The sequence below is a fragment of the Pristiophorus japonicus genome, chromosome 2 (genome assembly GCF_044704955.1).
Source record: "Pristiophorus japonicus isolate sPriJap1 chromosome 2, sPriJap1.hap1, whole genome shotgun sequence".
NCBI classification, from domain to species: domain Eukaryota; kingdom Metazoa; phylum Chordata; class Chondrichthyes; family Pristiophoridae; genus Pristiophorus; species Pristiophorus japonicus.
Window position 1 is genome coordinate 324,845,265 of NC_091978.1, and position 25,720 is coordinate 324,870,984.

General features: G+C 41.2%; 1 protein-coding gene across 1 annotated transcript in view; it reads left to right on the plus strand.

The window, feature by feature from the left end:
* fat4 (FAT atypical cadherin 4) overlaps window positions 1-25,720 on the plus strand; it is a 416,915-nt gene that overhangs the window by 307,746 nt on the left and 83,449 nt on the right. The window contains exons 8-9 of the mRNA XM_070871826.1: window positions 8,934-9,114; window positions 15,250-15,500. Coding sequence (XP_070727927.1) covers window positions 8,934-9,114; window positions 15,250-15,500 — 432 coding nt within the window. The remainder of the gene's footprint in view (window positions 1-8,933; window positions 9,115-15,249; window positions 15,501-25,720) is intronic.

The window sequence follows — 25,720 nt, forward strand, 5'->3', positions numbered from 1 at the left end:
AAGATAACAACTTCGATACAGTATTTCAAAGATGACTCTTGTTGCATACTGGACCACAAGTTCTTTTTGTTTGCTGAGGTTATGTTACCATGGCACTGAAATGAAGGCTACAGAATAGTTAACTATCATATCTTAGAGTAGAGGAGCATGAAACCAGACATAGTCTATAATCACTCCAACACGAAAAGATACTCATTCAGAATTCTGTTTATAATCTGAGAGAGAAAGAACGGACTTATTTCCAAACACATCTGTTATAAATATTGTTCAAAGTTAATTGGAACCATACACCAATGGTTTTAACTGAACTTTTAAGTAGTCCCCATAATCTAGCACATTAGAAAAAAACTGTTAATTTAAACATTGTGTTTTTAAAATTCTTTATACCAAAATCATTAATGCTGTGTGAAATGCATGCGTTTTAAGGGACTGCCTATACCCAGGCAAGTTGACAATTCTCATGTCAGAAAAATGCTAGTAAGCAAGATTTGCTTTTGATAATTTGTGGCATTATCTCCCAGGGAGATTGGTTAGTTCTGGAATTTCCAAAATTAGTCCAATACAGTGTATGTGCTGTCAACATTTGTGTGTGTGTTTGTATATGTGTGTGTATATGTATGTGTACGTCTGTGTATGCCTTTTTTATGCTGCTGTATAATGTTGCCGTTTAAAACAGATCCTTCAACTCCTGAATGCTCCTCTTTATCTTTCATAAAATGGAATATGGGAATGCACTAAGATGCTGAAATAAGATGGTCATCATCAACTTTAGTGGTTAGGTGTTCATGGTAATTTAATGTTTTTTTTTATACCTAGCACCAAGAATGAGGTTGGTTACACATAGTCATCATTGTGGTGGATTCACTTGGTGCCAAATGTAATTTTAAGATTTTTGTTGGCCAACATGTTTAGTTTCATTTGACCCTGTGAAGCCTATCCCTCTGTGCATATGCATACATATGTTATTGTGCCTGTAATTGAGTCTGATGACGCTTTAATCATTCTCTAACATATATGAGATATGGTACTAAGTTGAATAAAGGCAAATATGAAGTCCCGTTGGAATTTTTGTTGATTCTAATTTAAGAAATACTCAAATTATAAGTTATCATGACACAATTGGCCACAGGGAATGGCCAATTATAATATAATTTCTTCAGCACACAGATTGGCGTACTATAACACCACATATTAGAATCAATAACGGACCAATTATGACACATTGCTGGCTTAGGAAGAACAACAGACTAAATTGTATAAATTGTAAATTGGCTCTAGATCTACTTCTTTTCATTTTTAATGTTCCATTCCATGGGCAATCTGCTGGAACAAGTTCTATCAAATATGTTCAAAAAGGGGAGAGGGTTAAACCTGGAAACTACAGACCAGGCAACTTTTATAGAGACATTAAACCAAAATAAAATTCTCTGCACTTCAGAAAATATGGGTTAATAAATAAAAGCCAGTACTGATTTGTTAGTGGCAAATTGTGTTTGATTAATTTGATTGAGTTCTTTGATGAAATAATAGAAGGTTTGATGAGGGTACTGTGGTTAATGTATATATGGACTTGCAAGAGGTGGTTGATAAAGTACCACATAATAGACTTGTTAGCAAAATTGAAGCCCATTGGATTAAAATGTGTGGATTCAAAATTGGCTAAAGAACAGAAAGCAGAGAGTAGTGGTGAATGGTTGTTTTTCAAACCGGAGAGATGTGAGCATTGGTGTCCCCCAGCAGTCGGTGTTGGGACCACTGCTCTTTATGATACCTATTAATGACTTGGACTTGGGTATACAGGGCATAATTTCAAAATTTGCAGATGATAGGAAACTTGGAAATGTATTAAAGAGTAAGTAAGATAGTAACAGACTTCAGGAGAACACAGACAGATTAGTAAAATGGGTGACACATGGCAAATTAAATTTAACACACAGAAGTGTGAAGTGTTTCATTTTGGTAGGAAGAATGAGGAAAGACAATATAAATTAAATGGTACAATTTTAAAGCGGGTGTAGGAACAGAGAGACCTGGGGTATACGTACACAAATCTTTGAAGGTGGCAGGACAAGTTGAGAAGGCAGTTAAAAAGGTATACTGATCCTTGGTTTTATCAACCGAGGCATAGAGTACAAAAGCAAGGACGTTACGCTGAACCTTTATAAAACGCTGGTTAGATCCCAGCTGGACCATTGTGGCCAATTCTGGGCACCGCACTTTAGGAAGGATGTCAAGGCCTTAGAGAGGATTTACTAGAATGGTACTAGGGATGAAAGACTTCAGTTACATGGAGAGACTAGAGAAACTGGGTTTGTTCTCCCTTGAGCAGAGAAGGTTAAGGGGAGAGTTGATAGAGTTGTCCAAAATCATGAAGGGTTTGATAGAGTAAATACAGGGAAACTGTTTCCAGTGGCAGAAGGATCAGTAACCAGAGGTCACCGATTTAAGGTAATTGGCAAAAAATCAGAGGTGACATGAGGAAAATAAATTTTACGCAGCGAGTTGCTATGATCTGGACTGCACTACTTGAAAGGGTGAAATCCACTGCCTGAAGCAGATTCAATCATATCTTTCAAAAGGGAATTGGATAAACACTTCAAGTAGAAATATTTGAATACTATGGGTAAAGAGCAGGGGAGTGTGAATAATTAGATAGTTCGTTCAAAGAGCTGGCACAGGTACGATGGGCCGAATGGCCTCCTTCTGTGCGGTATCATTCCATGACTGGAAGCAGCAATAATCTGTGGACAACTCCACAGCAATTAACATTTGTTTCTGATATTGTTTCAGTGAAGACATAATGGGGTAGATTTTGGCCTGGGGCCATTTCCAGGCCCAGACTCGGCGCTATGCTACCAACATGTGCTTAAATCTAAAAACCAGAGGAAATTGGCCCTCGGGCCTCAACAGCATACTCCGGGTGAGTTGCCGGTACTTGTCACGTCTCCATAGGCAGCTCACCCAAATTAAGATATCAATGTTGGGCCACCTGCAGCGGCCCTCAGTTGAGTCACGGGAGAGGGTTGTTGGAGTGGGCTAATGGGGTGAGGATGTTTACAATTCCTATGAAGTCAGGAGAGCACTCCTGTTCCTGCAGGTTCACAGGAACATTTAGAAAAAAATTCACCTACCTCTCACTGGCAGCCACTGAGCTGACAAATTTCTTGATGGGGTCCTTCAACAGTTGTCAAGCCCATAATTTACATACTTAAGGAGCCTAACGCCTGTTTTAGGCATCCACCCGAAAGGCTAAAAAATGGCCCCACAGATTTAGCAGTGGGTCAATGCCTGTACAGATTGAGTGCAGGCAGTCTCACGACTAAATTGGTATGCATTGCAACTATTTTATGCCCAAAAAACAGGTGCGATGCATGTGCATTTCTACCCCAATGATATTCATCATCTTGAATATTGTGATGTTTAGTGTTTATGTTTATAACTTTAAGGACCGCTAATGTTTATGCCAATACATCTGCTTCCCCAAAAAACATTTCTATATTGCAGATTGTGTAACACATGGTACAAAGTCATAGAGTTACCAATGCTTCCAGATTGTCTGGGATTCTCCCAGAATGGAAGAATCTCCCAGCCACTGCTACAAGAAACCTGGGAGAAAAGTAGAATTGTGGCCTTTAAATTTCTCTTCACAGCAGCACCTCCCTCTCCCCACACCCTATTCTGTTAACCATTACTATATTTAAATTAAATTCCATGCCACGTGCTTCCAGCAGGAGCTGATGTAACACTCTGTCCGAGAGTCCTGTCAAGAGGTGAGTTTAGAGATTTCTTGGAATAATGGGTGAGGCGAGCGGGTTCGGGGATTGACCGGGCCTGCACCCGCTGATTTTCAGGGGCTCTGTGCTCCATCTCCATGGCACTAGGGGAGCAGAATGCTGTGTGTGACAGGTTGAGGTGTCCTGGCCATTGCTGGTCTGCAGAAGAGCTGCTCTCCCCCTGGCTGGAGTTCTGTGCTGTTCCTGCTTGTCAACAAGACCAGGTGTCAGCAGCTGAGGCTGCTCATGTGTCCCAGGTAACCCATTGTAACCCCTGCTAACAGAGAGGCTGCGCTAAGTTGGATTAGGCCTTTGGTTTACTGCATGACAATATTTTACCTGATGTATTACCAGACCACTCGGGTACAAGAGTGGCATTGGTGAAGCTTTTAAATGGGTTGTGGAGATCGTGGCTCCGGACAGGATCTGGTTCAGTTGTGACATTCCCCAGTGTTCAATAGTTTGACAGTAGTCTAGGCTCTGACATGAACGAAGGTCACGTGTTGCAGATGCAACTGTTTTATGCCCGATAAACATAGAAACATAGAAAATAGGTGCACGAGTAGGCCATTCGGACCTTCGAGCCTACACCACCATTCAATAAGATCATGGCTGATCATTCACCTCAATGCCCCTTTCCTGCTTTCTCTCCATACCCCTTGATCTCTTTAACCGTAAGGGCCATATCCAACTCCCTCTTGAATATATCCAACGAACTGGCATCAACAACTCTCTGTTGAAGAGAATTCCACAGGTTAACAACTCTCTGAGTGAAGAAGTTTCTCCTCATCTCAGTCCTAATTGGCTTACCCCTTATCCTTAGACTGTGACCCCTGGTTCTGGACTCCCCCAACATCGGGGACATACTTCCTGCAATTAACCTGTCCAGTCCCGTCAGAATTTTACATGTTTCTATGAGATCCCCTCTCATTCTTCTAAACTCCAGTGAATACAGGCCCAGTCGATCCAGTCTACATATGTCAGTCCTGCCATCCCGGGGATCAGTCTGGTGGTGAACCTTCGCTGCACTCCCTCAATAGCAAGAACATCCTTCCTCAGGTTAGGAGACCAAAACTGAACACAATATTCAAGGTGAGGCCTCACCAAGGCCCTGTACAGCTGCAGCAAGACCTCCCTGCTCCTATACTCAAATCCCCTAGCTATGAAGGCCAACATGCCATTGGCCTTCTTCACCGCCTCCTTCACCTGCATGCCAACCTTCAATGACTGATGTACCATGGCACCCAGGTCTCGTTGCACCTCCCCTTTTCCTAATCTGCAGCCATTCAGATAATATTCTGCCTTCGGGTTTTTGCCACCAAAGTGGATAACCTCACATTTATCCACATTATACTTCATCTGCCATACATTTGCCCACTCAGCTAAACTGTCCAAGTCACCCTGCAGCCTCTTAGCATCCTCCTCACAGCTCACACCACCACCCAGCTTCATGTCATCTGCAAACTTGGAGATATTACTCTCAATTCCTTCATCTAAATCATTGATGTATATTGTAAATAGCTGGGGTCCCAGCACTGAGCCCTGCGGCACCCCACTAGTCACTGCCTGCCATTCTGAAAAGGACCCGTTTATCCCGACTCTCTGCGTCCTGTCTGCCAACAGGTTCTCTATCCACATCAATACATTACCCCCAATACAATGTGCTTTAATTTTGCACACCAATCTCTTGTGTGGGACCTTGTTAAAAGCCTTTTGAAAATCCAAATGCACCACATCCACTGGTTCTCCCTTGTCCACTCTACTAGTTACATCCTCAAAAATATTCTAGAAGATTTGTCAAGCATGATTTCCCTTTCATAAATCCATGCTGACTTGGACCGATCCTGTCACTGCTTTCCAAATGCACTGCTATTTCATCTTTAATAATTGATTCCAACATTTTCCCCACTACTGATGTCAGGCTAACCGGTCTATAATCCCCGTTTTCTCTCTCCCTCCTTTTTTAAAAAGTGGTGTTAATTAGCTACCCTCCAGTCCAGAGGAACTGATCCAGAGTCGATAGACTGTTGGAAAATGACCACCAATGCATCCACTATTTCTAGGGCCACTTTCTTAAGTACTCTGGGATGCAGATTATCAGACCCTGGGGATTTATCGGCCTTCAATCCCTCAATTTCCCTAACATAATTTCCCGCCTAATGAGGATTACCTTCAGTTCCTCCTTCTCGCTAGACCCTCGGTTCCCTAGTATTTCCAGAACGTTGTTTGTGTCTGTCTTCGTGAAGACAGAACCAAAGTATTTGTTCAGTTGGTCTGCCATTTCTTTGTTCTCCATTATAAATTCATCTGATTCTGACTATAAGGGACCTACATTTGTCTTCACTAATCTTTTTCTCTTCACATATCTATAGAAGCTTTTGGAGTCAGTTTTTATGTTCCCAACAAGCTTCCTCTCATATTCTATTTTCCCTCTCCTAATTAAACTTTTTGTCCTCCTCTGGTGAATTCTAAATTTCTCCCTGTCCTCAGGTTTGCTGCTTTTTCTGGCCAATTTATATACCTCTTCCTTGGATTTAACACTATCCCTAATTTCCCTTGTTAGCCACGGTTGAGCCACCTTCCCCGTTTTATTTTTACTCCAGACAGGGATGTACATTTGTTGAAGTTCATCCATGTGCTCTTTAAATGTTTCCCATTGTCTATCCATCGTCAACCCTTTAATTATCATTCGCCAGTCTATTCTAGCCAATTCACGTCTCGTACCATCAAAGTTATCTTTCCTTAAGTTCAGGACCTTAGTCTCTGAATTAACTATGTCACTCTCCATCCTAATGTAGAATTCCACCATATTATGGTCACTTTTCCCCAAGGGGCCTCGCACAAGATTGCCAATTAATCCTCTCTCATTACACAACACCCATTCTAAGATGGCCTCCCCCCTAGTTGGTTCCTTGAAAAATTGGTCTAGAAAACTATCCCTAATACACTCCAGGAAATCCTCCTCCATCATACTACTACCAGTTTGGTTAGCCCAATCTATATGTAGATTAAAGTCACCCATGATAACTGCTGTACCTTTATTGCACGCATCTCTAACAGGCACGATGCATATGCATTTCTACCCCAATGACATTCATCGCTTTGAATATTGTGATGTTTTAGTGTTCACGTTAATAACTTTAAGGACCACTAATGTTTATACCAATACATCTGCTTCCCCCAAAAATGTCTTAAATTTAGAAGCACCCCACTAGTTCGGTTGCATAGGCAACTACGGCTCATTGTGACCTAAAACATCTCTACTGCAAAAAGCCATAGGGTTACCAACCCTCCTGGATTGTCTGGGATTCTCCCAGAATGGAACAAGAATCCCCCAGCCACTGCTACAAGAAACCTGGAAGAAAAGTTTGTTCCATATTACAGCAAAAATCATCTTCAAGAAAGGAGAAAAAAGAATAAAGTATACTGTAGTGGAATAACAGTATCAATATATTAGTCTTTATCTGTGATGATACTTAGCTGAAACCTGACCAGACAGCAGAGGGAGAATTCTCTATTTAGTGGTTGTTTACATCAGTCTTTGTTCAGGCATTAATAAACTTGAATCCAAAGGCAAACAAAATGAAGTCTGGTAGACAGTCACAACTCTGAGAAACCCAAGTTCGGAATGGAAGTGTAGCTTTGAACAGGAGAGTGGTCATTCCCACAACTGAAGTTGCAGTAGTGTTATTGGCACATTGCCCAGCGTATCTGGGCTCAGAGTGATTAAGACTGTCACCAGATGCAATGAAAAAAAAAGCGTCCATTCCCTTGGGTGTACATACTCTTGGAATGATCTCTAAACTAAATGAAAGACAGATTGCTCCTTCTATGGAGTTCTGGAAGAATTGCGAACTGTACTGAGTGTGTGCATTCAATTAGTCAACTTGAAGACATTGGCCGAGATTTTCCAATTGGCAGTAGCATTTAAGCAGATTTAACATATTTTAGGGCAGAATTATCGCCAGATTGATATTTCCAGTCACTGTTAATGATCAGTGGTAACTGTTATCGCAAGAGTCATTAAAATCCAATTAAACCAATAATTATGTGGAGGGAAATTTGCTCAGTTCCAATTTTCAAATACAAATTTAAGTAATAAGTAGCCAATTTGGGCTTGTCCTTAATAGTGCCAGAGGGCTATAGAAGTGTGTTCAGAAACAAATTCCTATGTACCAACTGCATAATAAATCAGCAGTTACCTCTAAATAGCCACTTAACAGCCACAAAGTGCAAGTTCATGCCATAGTTACCTATCACTATTTTAATTCTTTCATTTTTGAACCACTTAACAGATGAGAAAGGTGTTCATGTGCAGCTGGGCAGAGAAAAGTCCAAATATTTTTGAGGTAGCACAGTTGCGTTTTTTAAAATTTGCTAATGTTAATGAAAAAGTCCGCACAAGTACAAAGTAGGGAAACTTTATACTTACAAACTTGATCACTAGTATTAGCAAATGTATCAACCATAATATAAAGCTTAATATGTTAGGCACAAATATTTTCAATTAAAGTTTTTAGCATCATTGATTGTGGTGCTGTTTGAATTACACAGAAAGTGTTGGGAAAAGATAGAAAGGATTGACAGTGTAACAGGAGTTTTTTTTAATGGAAAGAAGCAAATAAATGTAGTTATTACTAAACCAGAGATGAATTGTTCTGAAGTTGATTCATCTGACCGTAAGGTAAATAAATATTCAATGTAGAGAAAAATCCTACATTGCAGTAATTAGCAGGAAAGCCATTTGGACAGTGTTTCTGTAGCTGCCATATAAATATTTTAGAACTGCAGCAGTACATATTTCAATAGCTGCAAAATATTTAAGGCACAAGAAGGTTGTACATTTTCAATTATTTTCATAGATGTGGCTGGTTCTCTTACCGTATAGATACCATATCATCCGACTTAACAGCAGCAATTTGTTCAACAATTTTGTTTTAGAGGAATAACATTGTTTTAAGGAAAAGCTGTTCCTTTGACCAGTTTCCTCAGACTATTACATTTCATGTTGAAATTGCACACAACGTCTCAGAAATGGATTTTGATTTTTGCTTTTCTTTCTGAGGAACAGGAATGTCTGTCGGAAATGTGATAATATAATTGCAAATGTCTGACTGGTTGTGTTGATGTGTTCTCTCTCTCTGTACTCTCTCCTCATAGGATCTCCAGTCCTTACTGGCACAGGCACCATCACTTTGATTGTCGATGACGTCAATGACAATGTTCCAACATTTGCTTTCAAAACCTACCATGCCACTATCCCCGAGGATGCTCCGACAGGGACTGATGTTTTGCTTGTAAACTCCACTGATGCTGATGAAGGTTTGAATGCAGTCATCAGGTAAAGTCATTTTTTGTTTCTGTATATTTTGTGCTGTGTGGTGGCACAGCATGAACATTCAACAGTAACTCTTTGATACACCCTGAGTTCTGATATTGGCCTAGGTATTGGATCACGCCACCCCCATTTTTCAAGCGTGGAACTGGCACTTGAGGGTCCAATATGGCGGGGGGTGTGCACGCACACATCCCATGTCGGAAGTGCCATGTTGCACCAGGGATGTGCAGTCCACTCATTTTAGGTGCAATCGAAGTTCTAAATTATTGTCTTTACAGCTCTCTCACTAATACAGGAATCATGTAAAACACTCTTTTAATGATACACCTATTGATAGAAAAAGTATTCTTTATGACTTCAAATGACAGCTTCTTGTAGAAAGTTTGCAGCAATGTCTATATCGAGCCATGTGAGCAAATTCTCTTGACTGGACAAAAATCCCACTGTTAGACTCTCTAATTCCCAATTTAGCCAAAGAAAAGTAATGATGATGTTAAATGGTGGTGACATGTTGTCCATAGCACCAATCGACAGGGGTTGGTATATTTTTTACGGAATGCTGAATTCTCTGCGTTAGTCATGAGCTTCTTCATGCTGTTCAGGGCAACTTCAGAAATTAATCTCTTCAGTGAAGTTTTCCTGCTTATGTCAATATCGCCCCGTGCAAGAGGTTCACAGTAGATGCAAGGTTCATTTACACGTCGTTTCGTCTCATTTCCCGTGTCTCACTTTGATACAGTGTCACATTTTTTCCTTTGAAGAAATTACTTTGGCTGAAGATTAAAACATTTATTGCAGTACTTAATTTGGGGGATATTGGATCACATGACTGATACATGAACAGAATAAAAAAGGCCTGTGTTCTTTGCTGATTAACAGGTACTTTGTGAGCGCTTTCTGCTTTTCACTATCTATTGTATATTAAGATCTCTGGGAAGGGGGCTGCTGGTTGCAACATTCCATATCAAAATACATTGAAACTTTCTTTGTCCTGCTGTGCCAATGTGAAAATATACTGCAAGTGTCAAAATTTACCTGATGGTGCAATACCAGTTTCGCCTGTAGGTGGCAATATTAATGGCCTATTTCCATTATAAAACTGTCACTGTGACATTAGGTGGTTTAGCAACAGTTGAAACTGTGAATTGCAGTTTCTTAATCCCCCTGCACTCTACACCAGTGGAGAGTGGATGGCTTTGTAGTAGACTGTCAACACAAGTAACCAGCATAAAAATTCTAATCACCCTAAACCACTCTGTTCCAAATCGCCAAAGGCATTCAGGAAAACATGCAACCAGACTGATATGCAGCTCAAATACAACATTTCCCCACACCCGCTGCCCCCTCACCCCCCCACCCCCCCCACTCATCTGAAGAATATAATGGCCTGGAATTTCTAGGATTGATTTATGCAGAAATTACACTTATTAATGCAGGTATTTATCTTCCGGCCGGATGTTACTTAGAATATATAGCACAGAAACAGGCCATTTGGCCCAACAGATATATGCCAGTGTTTATCCTCAACACGAGCCTTCTCCCACCACTCTTCCTCTTCTGCCCAAATTTCCTGCAAATCGCCAAAATTTAAAGTTGACATAAAACCAATGGAAATCAGCACAAATAATCAGGGCCCAAGAAAAGCACAGAACATATGCAATTTTCCAACTTTAAATCCCTCCTTTATCTTATTGATATTAAAGTGTGAAGCCAACAAACCATCTTTTATGCACATTAAGCACAGCATGTTTAAGAAAATGCAATTGTGCAAGCTTTTCTCCTTTTAATGTAACAGATTCTAATACCATAAAATAGCATTGAAAAAAATGAAAACTACATGTGAGTCTCAGTAAGGAGAGAATAAAAAAGCACTAAAAGCCAGAAATAGTGACATTGGGTCCTGCAGCACCTATAATTCATTGAATGTAACTTGGGTGCAACACAAATGATCGAAGGAATTTTCATGTAGCGATGTTTCAACATAAAACTGGTGTAAATCAGCTATATGCAAATTTCCTCAGAATAAGTTGGCACAACGCCATAATTCTGCCAAAGTTTTCCAGGAAATTCCAGGCTATTATCTTCACTGAGAGCAGAGCCACCATACAACCCATTCACCCACTGTATTTGCCTCACAAAGCCCGATCACACATCAAAGAGTGTAACACATTCAACAAACCATCCTTGCGCTACATTTGTTCCCCATCTGAGAATAAAATTGGGGCTGGATGGAGGGAAGAACAGTCTTCTCTTCCTGTCACCCTCAGACGAAAATCTGGGCTGTTCTTCCCTGCTGAGCTAATTTCCGTCCCCCATGCCCTCTTTCTCTCTCACTCTCTCTCCCCTCCCTCATCTTCTATCCTCCTTTACCATGTCTTCTCTTCCTCGCCTTCTCTCCTCGCCTTCTCTCCTCACCCCTAGCTCTTATCTCCACATCTCCTCCTCGTTGCCCCCTCTTCTCCCCTTCCCACCCCTTACTCCTCCACCTCCCGTTCACCTCATAGCCTTCCCACCTCCCACTTCGCCTCTCCTATGGCTGGGTTCAATTAATGCCTGCACCCTGTAATTCTGCTTGACCTGAACATTCTTTTGATTTTGGCTCCCATGAAGTCAAAGGGTTAGAAAGAAAACACCATAGGGACTAAATGGGTTTAAATATGCATGGCATCTCTGGGATAATAATCCAGCTCAGAATGATGGGGTGAAAGTTTCACTCTGTCCAGTAGCTTGGAGAGACTTAAGTGAAATGAGTTTAAGCAGTCTCAGCCAAGTTTATGATGGACATAAGCCACATCACCACAAAACTGCACTTAATTTGGCAACAATTGGCTGAGTGAGAGACGATGTACTAAAATTGAGAAGTACTGAACAATTATGGGTGATTCATTCGCACTTTTCTAATTCCAGCAATCTTTGAGTGCAAGGGATACACAGTTGAGTTTCATGGGTAGTAGTTGGCAGGAGTATAACATTAATCGTTGGCAGGACTATGACATTTTTTCCTGCATTGTTAAAGTAGATAAGGAATCTAAGATATTCTTGAAACCTAATTAAATTAAATGCACTGAAATGTGATATATCTTCTTGGCAGACACTTGCCTTTGGTAAAAGGAGGCCACTAACCTTGCTTGAAGACAGATTATGAAATTGGTATATGAATCTTGTGACACTAGAAGCAGAGATGTTGCTTTCATTTCCTGAACATTCCTTCAGTGTATTATGGATATGGTGGGTTAGATTGAAGGTGATTAACCCCCAGGATAAATTTAGATGCCAGGGGGATTGTGTTAATTTTGGTTATATTATATGCAGGATGAACTAAATAGCTTTTGAATAATATCCATGAAGCTGAAACAATGGTTTTAGGAATGTGACAAAAGCTTTTATTTGTTTTTGAGGATTTAAGAGAAAATGATTAGAAATGAGAGCCCTTGGGTACCTTATCAGAAGATTGGAGATGAGGGCTGGGATTCTCCTTTGCAATCTTGCCGAAATCAAAGTGGAGAATGATGAAAAATGTGGGCGATTAAGCCTACTGCTGCCTCCAGTATTTACTGACCCTGCCAGGATTGCCATGGCTGCTAATGATGGTAGGGTGCAGTGCCTGTTGACTTTCCCTCCTGCCCACCACAGTTTCCAGCATTTCCTGGGGCCACTATGGGGAAGGTGGCAGTAGGCCCCGGGAAGTGGCAGTATCAACCCTGAGGTCCCTCCATAAAGGAAACGGGCCTTGTAGCTATCTCCTCTGCCTCCGTTCGAGCTGCCACTTACCATGTGTTGGCCTCGTTCATTGCCAAACCTTCAAGGGACACCGATTTTCCCATCTGTGGGGCCCTTCGCCCCTTTAAGTGCCCAGTCCCCTCTTGCGGTGCTACAACAGTGGTCCTGCAGCAGCACCAGTAGGATTTGGTGACTGGGCAATGGTGCGCTCCATTTTGGGGGCAAGACTCCCATTGGGAGCTCACAATGCATTCAGGATGAGCCCCAACTTAGTTTCCTGCCTAAACATTTACCGCTAAGAGGACAATTCCATGATTTCTGTCGTATTACTTTATGAGCATAGTGCCCAAGCAGGACAAATTTTAATTTGATACAGCAACAAGAGATGAGACCACTGATCTGCCTATATGTAACAGCTGTGGCTCAGTGGGTAGCACTCTTGCCTCTGAGTAAGAAGGTTGTGAGTTCAAGTCCCAAATTGAGTACAAAATCTAGGTTAACACCCTAGTGCAGTATTGAGGGAGTGCCCCACTGTCAGAGATGCCATATTTCAAATGAGAGGTTAAACTAAGGCTCCATCTGCCCTCTCAAGTGGACATAAAAGATCCCATGGCACTATTCTGAAGAAGAGCAGGAGTGTTCTCCCTGATGGCTTGGCCAATATTTATCCCTCAATTAACATCCTTAAAACAGATTATCTGATCATTCTCTCATTCCTGTTTATGGGAGCTTGCTGTGCGGAAATTGGCTGCCATGTTTTCGACATTACAACCGTGACTGCACTTCAAAAGTAGTTAATTTTCTGTAAAGTGCCTGGGGCGTCCTGAGATGAAGAAAGGCACTATATAAGTGCAAGTCTTTCTGTTTTAATGAGTAGAAAATAATTTGAATTAACCCAGGTCTACTGAGTGTACATTTTTGACCATTTGAGGGAAGATTCAAATCTAAAAATGTATTTTCTTGGTGAAGGCCTCAATTTGTATTTTTAAGGACATGAACTTGCTTACAAGCAAGCCCAAGTCGCCATTATTTAGCAAGGTGTATGCTTCGGTTAACTCATAGTTAAAGGCAGGGCCAAAGTTAAAAAAAAAAAGAAAAGCATTTAACAAATTTAATGCCAGGGGTTTTGAAACATTCTATGAATTTCACATTTTGCATTACAATATCAATCCAGTGAAGTTGCGATAATTTTACAGAAGCTTCACCAAAATCATAAAATGCTTCAAAATTCCCGGCATTGATTTCAGTAAAATGTTATGTTTTGTTTAACTTTGGTCGTGTCCTTAATTAAGAGTTAACTGAAACACCCACCTTGCTTCCCAAATCAAAGCACTTCTAGTTGATTGCCTGCATTTAACCTTGATGCCAGGGAGTCTAACATTAGCCATACTGTTTTCACATGCTTACTTAGTTATTTGCTTAAACTCAGTAAAGCACATGCCCCCAAATCAGTCTGCTTTCTTAGGAAATGATGCGCAGAGTTTTCATGGTCGATTTAAGACACACTTGGCTGTGAGTCACAGTTTTGGAATCAATGTTTTACGTTATTTAACATCTGGAGATTTATATATTATTAGACTTTGGTCAGGAAGGTTGGAGGGTTGCTGGAGTCAGTGTAGGCTAGACTAATCCTTCAAAGAGGTGTGTAAAAAACAGCTCATCTGCTATAAATGTGAAAGTAGCCAGTGACTATTATCCTGTATACTTAACCGAACTTACACACATGTGTGCTCAACACTTAGGGGTAGATGGTTACAGGAATTTGTTTGAATTCTGAAGAGCAGAGAGCAGATCCAACATGCATGGAGAAGTCCCCGCAGTGACTCAGTGAGGAAATACTGTCCTGAGCTATACAGTGCAGGAAGATTCCCTGTTTGGTTTCTGGTCTGTGCTGAATTGGCAGAGGCAGGGCAGCATTTGGGTTGGCTACAACAGGTCAGGGTTAACTCATTCCTGATCTAGTGACCCCTGCTGGAAGACTTCTGTGTGAACATTGGGTAAACAACAGTGGAATAGCCCTGCTTGTACTCGCTGTCGAGGCTTTTCCATGAAAAACTGCCACTTGGCTGAGTTACAAGAAGAACCTACACGTGTCGAGTCTTATTCCAGTTTGGCAAGAGTGTTCAAGAGAGGAGGGGAGAAAAAAGGAACTTTGATAGAAATGTACTAATTTATAATAGCAGATAAAAGGCGACTATCACATATCAAATGTTTGCATCTGACATCTCAGCTTTGAGAATAAGAAGTCTTGATAGCAGCTAAAGTGAATAAAAAGTGTTTTTTGAAAAAGACTGTACAATGAACCAGTTAATTTTATCTTGCCATTGTTTCCTTCACAAATTCACTTTAATAAGGCTGGTAAGTGTGAATTAATCCAAGTGTATGACTGAGTTTCTTTTATTTTCCTTCCTCTAACAGCTACAGCTTGATTGGTGGAAACTCTCAGTTTTCCATTAATCCATCTACCGGACAAATTATCACAAGTGCTCTGCTGAACAGAGAGAGCAAAGAACTGTACAGTCTTGTAGTGGTAGCTACTGATGGAGGCATACCTCAAGCTGCGTCCAGTTCAGCTACCGTGTTTCTAACTGTCTCTGACATCAATGATAATCCTCCCAGGTTTCGTCATTTCCCTTATGTTACTCACATCCCAGCACCCACAAATGCAGGTAAGCAACTTTATCAAAACCACGGGCTACAGTATTTTGTAAGGTAATGTCTAAAGACTGGAGTTTTACCTGTGTATTCATGCAGTGTTTTGAATGATTCACTTCCTAAGAATAATGTGCATAGAAATTGCTTCTGAAACAATCCCAGGTCAAAAATAAGTGGCTATGGGCCCAAATTTGGCCATGAGTTGCTCCGTTTTTTTTGGAGCAATTTGATTTTTCTGGAGTATCTTAAAAATCCCCATTCTGCACATTTAATTTGCGCCAGTGTAAGTGAGTTAGTTAGGAGTTTTTTTAGTTTAGTTTTTTTTTCAAAAGGGGGCGTTTCCAGCCACCTACGCCTGTTTTGGCCATTTAAGCCAGTTTGGACAGCTAATAGTGGCTCCAAACTAACTTAGGCCAGCGTACATGGCCACTTGTGGCCCGCACAGAAAACACTTGCGGAGAGTTAAGAAATCAGCGCAGGTAAGTACATTCTAAAGCACTGAGCACTAAACAAAGCACAAAAATAAGCATTCCATAACAAATAAAAAATACAAGGAAGCTGAGAAGACCTGCACCTCGCACCAAGACTTACAAAGCACTAAACAAAGCACAAAAAGTAATAAGCAATTAATTAACAAATAAAAAATAGAAGGAACCCTGCACCAAGACCAAAGTAATAAGCAATCAATCAATCAATAACAGATTAAAAAATAGAAGTCCTACCAAAACACGGCCCAGGAAGGCAGTGGGCCGCCAATGAGGGAGACCATTCGGTCAGGGATAGGGGCGGTGTGCTTCGGCCCCTCCCACACAGCCTGCAGCACATTCTCACATATTCTGGGGTCGAGGAGCTACTTCGCATGCACGCACACTGTAACGTGCATGTGCAGAGGTCCCGGCACTATTTTCAGCGCTGGGACCTGGCTCTGCCCCTGAATCCGGTGGCCACACTATGCCACCATCGAGAAGAGGTTGGGGAGCGACCAAACTCGGCCCGAAGATTTTTGGAGCATTTCGAGGCGGACTAAAGCGCCGCACCTCTGGCGAGTGCGCCAGAAATGTGTACTGGCCAAATTTTACCCCATAGTTTGGTCAAACCTAAGTTCCGCCCATGTACAGTCGAAAGCACCGCTAATATCCTGACAATACTTTGGGCGGAGGTTTGGTGGAAAAATGAGGGAAAAAAATGCCTGTCGGAAAAAATGGGCGTTATTCGCTGAATCTGGCGGCAGCGGGCAGTAGGTCGGATTCTGGGCGGCAAATGCGATCCTCGGCAAAGTAACGCCAAGGATAGAGTCGGGCCCAGGGAGAGGGAATGGGAAAAAGATATGTTCAACAAATGGGAAAAAAAACTTACAAATCCTTCAGAGGACCCTATCCAACAAAATCGCTGCAAAAGAAATGAAGAAAATCAGTTCACTAACCTTTTCTTGCAGGTCTTCATACTTACCATTCATGTATGACCTGCCTCCATGCGGCCGTCTTTTCTGCTGCTGGAGCGGAGGAGCGCCCGGACCAGTCTCGGGATGGAATGGGCGGGAGGACTTTTGTCAGTATTGCACGCCAGCGGACGCTCCCCAGCGGTCTTCTCTCCCCGCCGGCGTGAGGGCCTCACCAAACTCGCTCGGAGGGGAGAGCGCCGAAAAAACAGAGAGACCGCCGAGAAAACTCGGAGGCAGCCAGCGGAAAGTTCACCAAATTCGGGCCCAAAGATTCACATGCATTTGCACACCAGCAGGCTGATTTGGTGCATCATAGTTGTGCTGATGTGTTGCAACAGCAATTGGGAAAAAAAAAGAACTACAGTTTTTTCAACAATGATAATAAAATTAACAATTGAAATCGAATGTTGTAAAATATGGTCCGTATTGGTTCTACCCTATGATCCATAGTGATTTAATAAATTACTTAGTCAGTTTGAATGTTTTGTTGCATTGCTAGCCTATATAAGAACATAAGAAATAGGAGCAGGAGTAGGCCATACAGCCCCTCAAGCTTGCTCCGCCATTTAGTAAGATCATGGCTGATCTGATCATGGACTCAGCTCCATTTCTCTGCCCGCTCCCCATAACCCCTTATCGTTTAAGAATATGCTATAAGTTAGCAACGTTCTAGTGGATTTGTGAATCAACAGCGTAATTGGAGGAATAACATTATTCGAAGAAAATACATAACTTAAATCTGTTTAAGTAAAACAGTCTTCTTCTCAGTTGTGCCTTGTCCACACCAGCATAAGCATGGTGTTAAATAAATGGTACAAGGTCGAGCTTTTGCCTGCCCTCAAAATTGAATGAAAATTGAAAAATAAAAGATGAAAATTCATTACTAACAGTCCAGTGCTTCATTGTTGTGAACTGTCCAATTGCAATAGATAGTTGGGCATGGTCGCAGACATTTTGAGTTTGGTTCTTAGCTATGCTTCTGTTTTCTTCTTTCCTGAATTTGTTTATTTGATCTCACAGTTGCCAACACCTGATCAATGATGATTTTGTTAATAAGTATAAACAGGTATCTGTCCATTCACTATAACAGTGGCCAATCATAACTACACACAAAGCACCAAGAGCAACAACACATTTAAGATAATATTTAAGGCCATTTTAATGGCAATAAGAAGCATTGTAACAATCATTTATAATAACATGTCAGATTGTAAGCAATCTCAGCCTCTGTGTCTTTGAAGCATGTTTTCTATGTATTATCTATTGTTTGAGTTACCTTTTGCCAAGTAAGAACTATATCATCAAAATGTATAACAAAAGCTGTGGATGCTAAAAATCTGAAATAAAAATACAAAATGCTGGAAGCATTCAGCAGGCCAGGCAGCATCTGTGGAGAATGAAAGACTTCCATTTATACAGCATCTTTCATGACTTCAGGACGTCCCCAACCAATCAAGGACTTTTGAAGTGTTATATTGTCAAAATCATGGCAGCCAATTTACACGCAAGGTCCCATAAACAGCAATGTGATCATGACCAGATCATCTGTTTTTGATGTTGAGAGATAAACAAAGTTAACATTTCAGGTCGATGATCTTTCATCAGAACTATGTACAGAACTATGGAAAACGGCACAAAGAAAGAACAAAAAGAAGTCTGTGATAGGATGGAGGGCAGGAGAGCTTAAATGACATAAAAACAGAAGATAGTGGAAATACTCAGCAGGTTAGGCAGCAACTGTGGAGAGAGAAACAGAGTTAACGCTTCAGGTCGATGACCTTTCGTTGACCTTCTGATGAGAGGTCATCGACCTGAAATGTTAACTGTTTCTCTCTCCACATATTCCGCCTGATCTATTGAGTACTCCAGCATTTTCTGTTTTATTTCAGATTTTCTGTATCCGCAATATCTTGCGGATTAGTGATTAAATGACAAAAGTGATGGTGCAAGGCAAAAGGAGCCAAAGTATATTACCAAAAGGTGGGTCCAGAGAAGGTGTAAATGATTACATCAGAATAGCAGCGGGGGAAGGAAGCATGGAAAATCTGACAAGGAGAAGGTGGCTTCCGTGGCCTGGGAATGTGGCAGAAGAAAGTTAGTACACTCTTTGGGTGTGGAGCACCCTGCCGGCACCGTGCCGATGGGGGATTTCCATCCCAAATGCCAGCTCACCCTTCCTCCATTTCCAGTGGCTCTGGTACAGACATCCTCCATTACTCGCACTTGTTGTCTGAGAAAATGGGTGTGGTGGTTAAAGTCGTTAACTCAATGTTAAAGTTGGAAAGTGTCTAGTAGAAAGTTGAGATGCTGTTCTTCGTGCTTGCATTGAGCTTCATTGGAACAATGTAGGAGGCCAAGGACAGAGAGGTCGGAGTGGGATAGAGAAGTTAAGTGGCAAGCGGCCGGAAGCTCAGGGTTATGCTGTGGACTGAATGGTGGTGTTCAGCAAAGCAATCACATAATCTGTGTTTTAGAAACATAGAAACATAGAAAATAGGTGCAGGAGCAGGCTATTCGGCCCTTTGAGCCTGCACACCATTCAATATGATCATGGCTGATCATGCAACTTCAGTACCCCACTCCTGCCTTCTCTCCACACCCCCTGATCCCTTTAGCTAACTCCCTTTTGAATATATCCAACGAACTGGACTCAACAACTTTCTGTGATCGAGAATTCCATAGGTTCACAATTCTCTGGGTGAAAAAGTTACTCCTCATCTTGGTCCTATATGGCTTACTCCTTATTCTTAGACTGTGACCCCTGGTTCTGGACTTCCCCAACATCGGGAACATTCTTCCTGCATCTAACCAGTCCAATCCCATCAGAATTTTATATGTTTCTATGAGATCCCCTCTCATTCTTCTAAATTCCAGTGAATATAAGCCTAGTCGATCCAGTCTTTCTTCATATGTCAGTCCTGCTATCCCGAAAATCAGTCTGGTGAACCTTCGCTGCACTCCCTCAATAGCAAGAATGTCGTTCCTCAGATTAGGAGACCAAAACTGCACACAATACTCAAGGTGTGGTCTCACCAAGGCCCTGTACAACTGCAGCAGGACCTTCCTGCTCCTATACTCAAATCCTCTCGCTATGAAGGCCAACATGCCATTTGCTTTCTTAACTGCCTGCTGTACGTGCATGCCAACTTTCAATGATTGATGTACCATGGCACCCAAGTCTCGTTGCACCTCCGCTTTTACTAATCTGTCACCATTCAGATAATAATCTGCCTCCCTGTTGTTGCCACCAAAGTGGATAACCTCACACTTATCCACATTATACTGCATCTACCACGCATTTGCCCACTTACATAATCTGTCCAAGTCACCCTGCAGCCTCTCAGCATCCTCCTCACAGCTCACACTGCCACCCAGCTTAGTGTAATCTGTAAAGTTGGAGATATTACATTCAATTCCTTTGTCTAAATCATTAATATATATTGTAAATAGCTGGGGTCCCAGCACTGAACCTTGTGGTACCCCACTAGTTACTGCCTACCATTCTGAAAAGGACCTGTTTATTCCCACTCTTTGCTTCCTGTCTGCCAACCAGTTCTCTATCCACGTCAATATATTACCCCCAATCCCATGTGCCTTAATTTTGCACACTAATCTCTTGTGTGGGACCTTGTCAAAAGCCTTTTGAAAGTCCAAATACACCACATCCACTGGTTCCCCCGTATCCACTCTACTAGTTACATCCTCAAAAAACTCAAGAAGATTTGTCAAGTATGATTTCCCTTTCATAAATCCATGCTGACTTGGACCGATCCTGTCACTGCTTTCCAAATGCGCTGCTATTACATCTTTAATAATTGATTCCAGCATTTTCCCCACTACCGATGGCAGGCTAACTGGTCTATAACTCCCTGTTTTCTCCCTCCTTTTTTAAAAAGTGTGGTTACATTAGCTACCCTCCAATCCATAGAAACTGATCCAGAATCCATGGAATATTGGAAAATGACCACCAATGCATCTACTATTTCTAGGGCTACTTCCTTAAGTAGTCTGGGATGCAGACTATCAGGCCCTGGGGATTTATCGGCCTTCAATCCCATCAATTTCCCTAACATCATTTCCTGACTAATAAGGATTTCCCTCAGTTCCTCCTTCTCGCTTGACCCTCGGTCCCTTAGTATTTTCGGGAGGTTATTTGTTTCTTCCTTAGTGAAGCCAGTATTGTAGAGGAGACTGCATCGTGAGCAGTGAATACGGTATACCAAACTGGAAGAAGTATAAGTAAATCGCTATTTCCCCCAGAAGAAGTGTTTTGGGCCCTGGACGGTTGGAAGGGAGGAGCTGAAAGGGCAGGTGTTACATTGCCTGTGCTTGCATGAAAAGTGCTGGGGGAAGAGAATCAGGTGTTGGAGGTGATAAAAGAGTGGATCACAGTGTGACGGAGGGAATGGTCCCTTCGGAATGCTGAAAGGGGGGAGATCAAAGGAAGATGTGTTTTGTGGTATCATCGCGTTGGAGATGGCAGAGGATGATCCGTTGAGAGCTTAGGTTTGTGAGGAAGAAGCTTAGGACAAGGGGGGCCATATCATGGTTCCGGGAGGGAGGAGAATGGGTGAGGGCGGAATTGCAAGAAATGGGACTGACACGGTCGAGGACATTGTCACCATGGTAAAGTGGGATCCTTTGCTGAGGAAAAAGGAAGACATTTCGGAAGTTCTGGTGTGGAAGGTGGCATCATCAGAACAGACGGAGAAGCTGAGAGAATGGAATAGAGTCCTTACAGGAAGCGGGGTGGGAGGATATGTAATCAAGGTAGCTGTGGGAGTCCCTGGGCTTGTTGTAAACATTGGTGATTAGCCTATCCCCAGAAATGGAAATAGAGAAGTCGAACAAGGGAAAGAAAGACACAGAGATGGACCGTGTCAAAATATAGTTCATTATAATTTCTCTAAATCAAAGAAAAAATTAAAACAAAACAAAAAGGTTCAAATTAACAGATATTAAACAATGATGTAGCATAGATTACAAGGAAATCTTGCAGAAAAATGTCATGCTATCCATTAATTAATGAAAAAGCAAATAAATGCACATTATAAGGATAAATGAAATATAAATCATGGGAGAAGTGTTCAGTTGTTAATGATCTTTGAAAGATTTTTAATGTAGACATAAAGATACTGACTAAAATCAGATTCATAAAACATTTGCAATATGCTATATTTTGATGTATTAGTGCATGCTGTAACATATTAGACATCTCCTGCAGGCACGTCTTTTAATTATTTTATAGGCAAAAAACGGGCAGCATGATTTGTGCTTTGAATCTGTTCTGGATGACAGATACACGTTGATTTAGTAATGGATGTTTAATGTACACCATCTTTCTTTAGTAATTTGTTTTTTATTGGAGGTTACAAAGAATTTAAATTGTTGGCCACCAGCCAGATTCATTATCTATGATGTATTGCTGATATATTACCACAGAATTTTCTTCAAATGAGCAAAACTATTTTTAACACTGAACCTAGTTATGCCAGTTAACTAGCTCAAAATGACAATTTTAAAACAGCAAAACCCATTTTCTGCTCTACACATTCCCAAACTAACGACTTAAAATAAGCCCTTATCATTCTGTTCAAGAATTGTAAAATAATACATGCCAACCTGTATTGTTTCCTGGGAATTTACTTTTGATTGTCATCTAATAAACTTTTAAAGAAAGCTTGCAATTATGTAACATCTTTCTTGTTCATCCTCCGGATTCCCCAAAGTATATCACAGCCAACAAAGTACTTTCAAACTGTCGCCACTGCTGTATTGTAGGGAAATATGGCAGCCAGATAATTTTTTTGGTGGTGTTAGTTGAGGAATAGATGTTGGCCAGGACACCGGGAAAACAACCCGCCTCTTCTTTGCATAATTCCATGGGATCTTTTACATCCTCTTGAGAAGGCAGACAGAGCCTTGATTTAACATCTCATTCATAGATTGCACTCTCGCAGTAATGCACTGAAGTGTCAGTCTAGATTATGTGCTTAAATCTCTGGAATGAGACTTGAAGTCACGGCATTCTGACTCAGGACCAAGAGTGCTACCATTGTGTCAATGTCAATGCTGACACCTTTTAGTGGTTACATCATAATCATTTAATCCTTAAATGTGGAAATCATCAATGGCACAGAACATTCTACCTGTTAACAACTAATATAATAAAATGAGGACCCATGCTGAGTGAAATTCGCAATATATAACACAGATAGGTAATTTTTACGGCAGAAATCTGAGTTTGGGGTTCAGCTGACGTTTACACACTGCTCAAGTCTTGCTTTCAACATGATGCCATTGAATTCCCCCCATCACCCGAATGAGATTGTAACTCATACACTCATAGGTATCCCCAAGAATTTATTATATGCTCATTTGACTATTATTCTGCAATGAGAACACAACACATTTCAGCTCTACTTTTCAGCATTGGCTTCATTTTATTGAGATTATAAAACAACAGATTATAAAAGATAAAAGATGGTAGAGAATAAAGATAAGCTGTAATTTAATCTTGAGGTTCGGATGACAAAAACCACTTGACCATTGTTCTTAAGATTTAATACCTTAAAACCTCAATTAAATTAGACTTAATAATCATTCCCAATTATCCATAGTTCTATGAAATGTGCATTTTTTTCCCTGTCCTACAAGCACTGGAATGAATGTACATGACCGATTAAGACTATTGTGGTCCATCTGGCCAGTTCCAGTGTCTCGAAAATATATCCCACAATACTGGTCTCCACTAGTGATCAACATTCTCACAAACTATTTTTCTAAGCATGCTAGCTAGTGAGGCTTGTGAGGCACTAACTTTATGTTATAGGTTACCAGATTTTATCTGGCTTTAGAACTGAGACTGGCTACATAAGAGAAATGAGCATGCACTTGATTTTCCACTGCAGACATGAACCCAGAATTAATTCTTATATACTGATAGTAATGTTATTCACAAAGAGTAGTGCACTTCTTTGCATTGTTGGACTTTTCTTCAGGGCATTGTATATCTGTCTTATTGCTGTGCACATTTATAAAAATTCTCGTGATCAAGAGCAAAACCTATGGAACAAAATATTTAGAATTGTCATCACCAGCGCTCATCATCTTAAAGGTCCTATTAGAGGAGATTATTATTTCCATTTCCTGCAACAAACTGGATGTTCTCACTTGTGAGTTTAACATATCTCATTCAACAATTGATTTCATGCCTCATCCTGTTAATTGAAAGCATGCTGACTTTTTACAGGAAAGAGACACAATACTGATCACATTGTCACAGTCATCGCTGTTTATGATAGGATTCAAAGGTGAATAAGTGAATGAATTTATTTTTCTCAGAATGGCTTCAAAGCTTGAACTCTGTGTTCTGAAAATGTCAACTATATTTATCATTCCAGTGATGATGGACATCCCTTTCATTTCCAGCTTTTGTTCAGTGAGCATTGTTCTAATAGTTTTACAAATTTGTCGATTGTTCAAAAATTAATTTATGGTTCCCAGAGCTATGGGTGTCTATTGTGTTTGTAAACCAAGATCCCCTCAGTCAGCAGTCAGACCACAAACCCAGACACTGCAAGAATTAATTGATTAATTTCAAATTGTATTCTTTTGAGCTAGGGCAGTTTTTACTGATGTGCTACAAAAAAATTTAATTGAACTTAATGAACTGTGTAACCTGCCTATAAGACCAAGGACATAAGCACATAGTGACTTGACCTTGCTAAGGATCACGATATATTGACAGTAATTGGTAGTTCCTTTCATTGAATGCCTACCACCAGAAATATAATTGATGTTGGCTACTGAGATATATAGGCCTAGCAATTCCAATATGCTGGAAACTTGCCGGTACCCCTGTGGGCTGAAGTTAACGGCCGCCTGAATTCATAGGGCAGGTAGATATTTTGATGCTGTCTGCTACTTTAAATTAGCGCAACGCTAAACTTACCATGCAACCCTCTGTTTCCAGCACTACCCTCAGCAGGAGGCCCAATGTAGCAGCAGATTAGGAAAAGGTGAGGTGCAACGAGACCTGGGTTCATCAGTCACTGAAAGTGGGCATGCAGGTACAGCAGGCGGTGAAGAAGGCAAATGGTATGTTGGCCTTCATAGCTAGGGGAGTTGAATACAGGAGCAGGGAGGGCTTACTGCAGTTGTACAGGGCCTTAGTGAGGCCTCACATGGAATATTGTGTTCAGTTTTGGTCTCCTAATCTGAGGAAGGACGTTCTTGCTACTGAGGGAGTGCGGCGAAGGTTCACCAGACTGATTCCAGGGATGGCTGGACTGTCATATGAGGAGAGACTGGATCAACTGGGCCTTTATTCACTGGAGTTTAGAAGGATGAGAGGGGATCTCATAGAAACGTATAAGATTCTTACGGGATTGGACAGGTTAGATGCGGGAAGAATGTTCCCGATGTTGGGGAAGTCCAAAACCAGGGGACATAGTCTTAGGATAAGAGGTAGGCCATTTAGGACTGAGATGAGGAGAAACTTCTTCACTCAGAGAGTTATTAACCTATGGAATTCCCTGCCGCAGAGAGTTGTTGATGCCAGTTCATTGGATATATTCAAGAGAGAGTTAGATGTGGCCCTTACGGCTAAGGGGATCAAGGGGTATGGAGAGAAAGCAGGAAAGGGGTACTGAGGGAATGATCAGCCATGATCTTATTGAATGGCGGTGCAGGCTCAAAGGGCTGAATGGCCTACTCCTGCACCTATTTTCTATGTTTCTATATCATCCCTGAAGCAAGAACAGCGTTGTCTTAAAGCAAGGCTGTCAATTT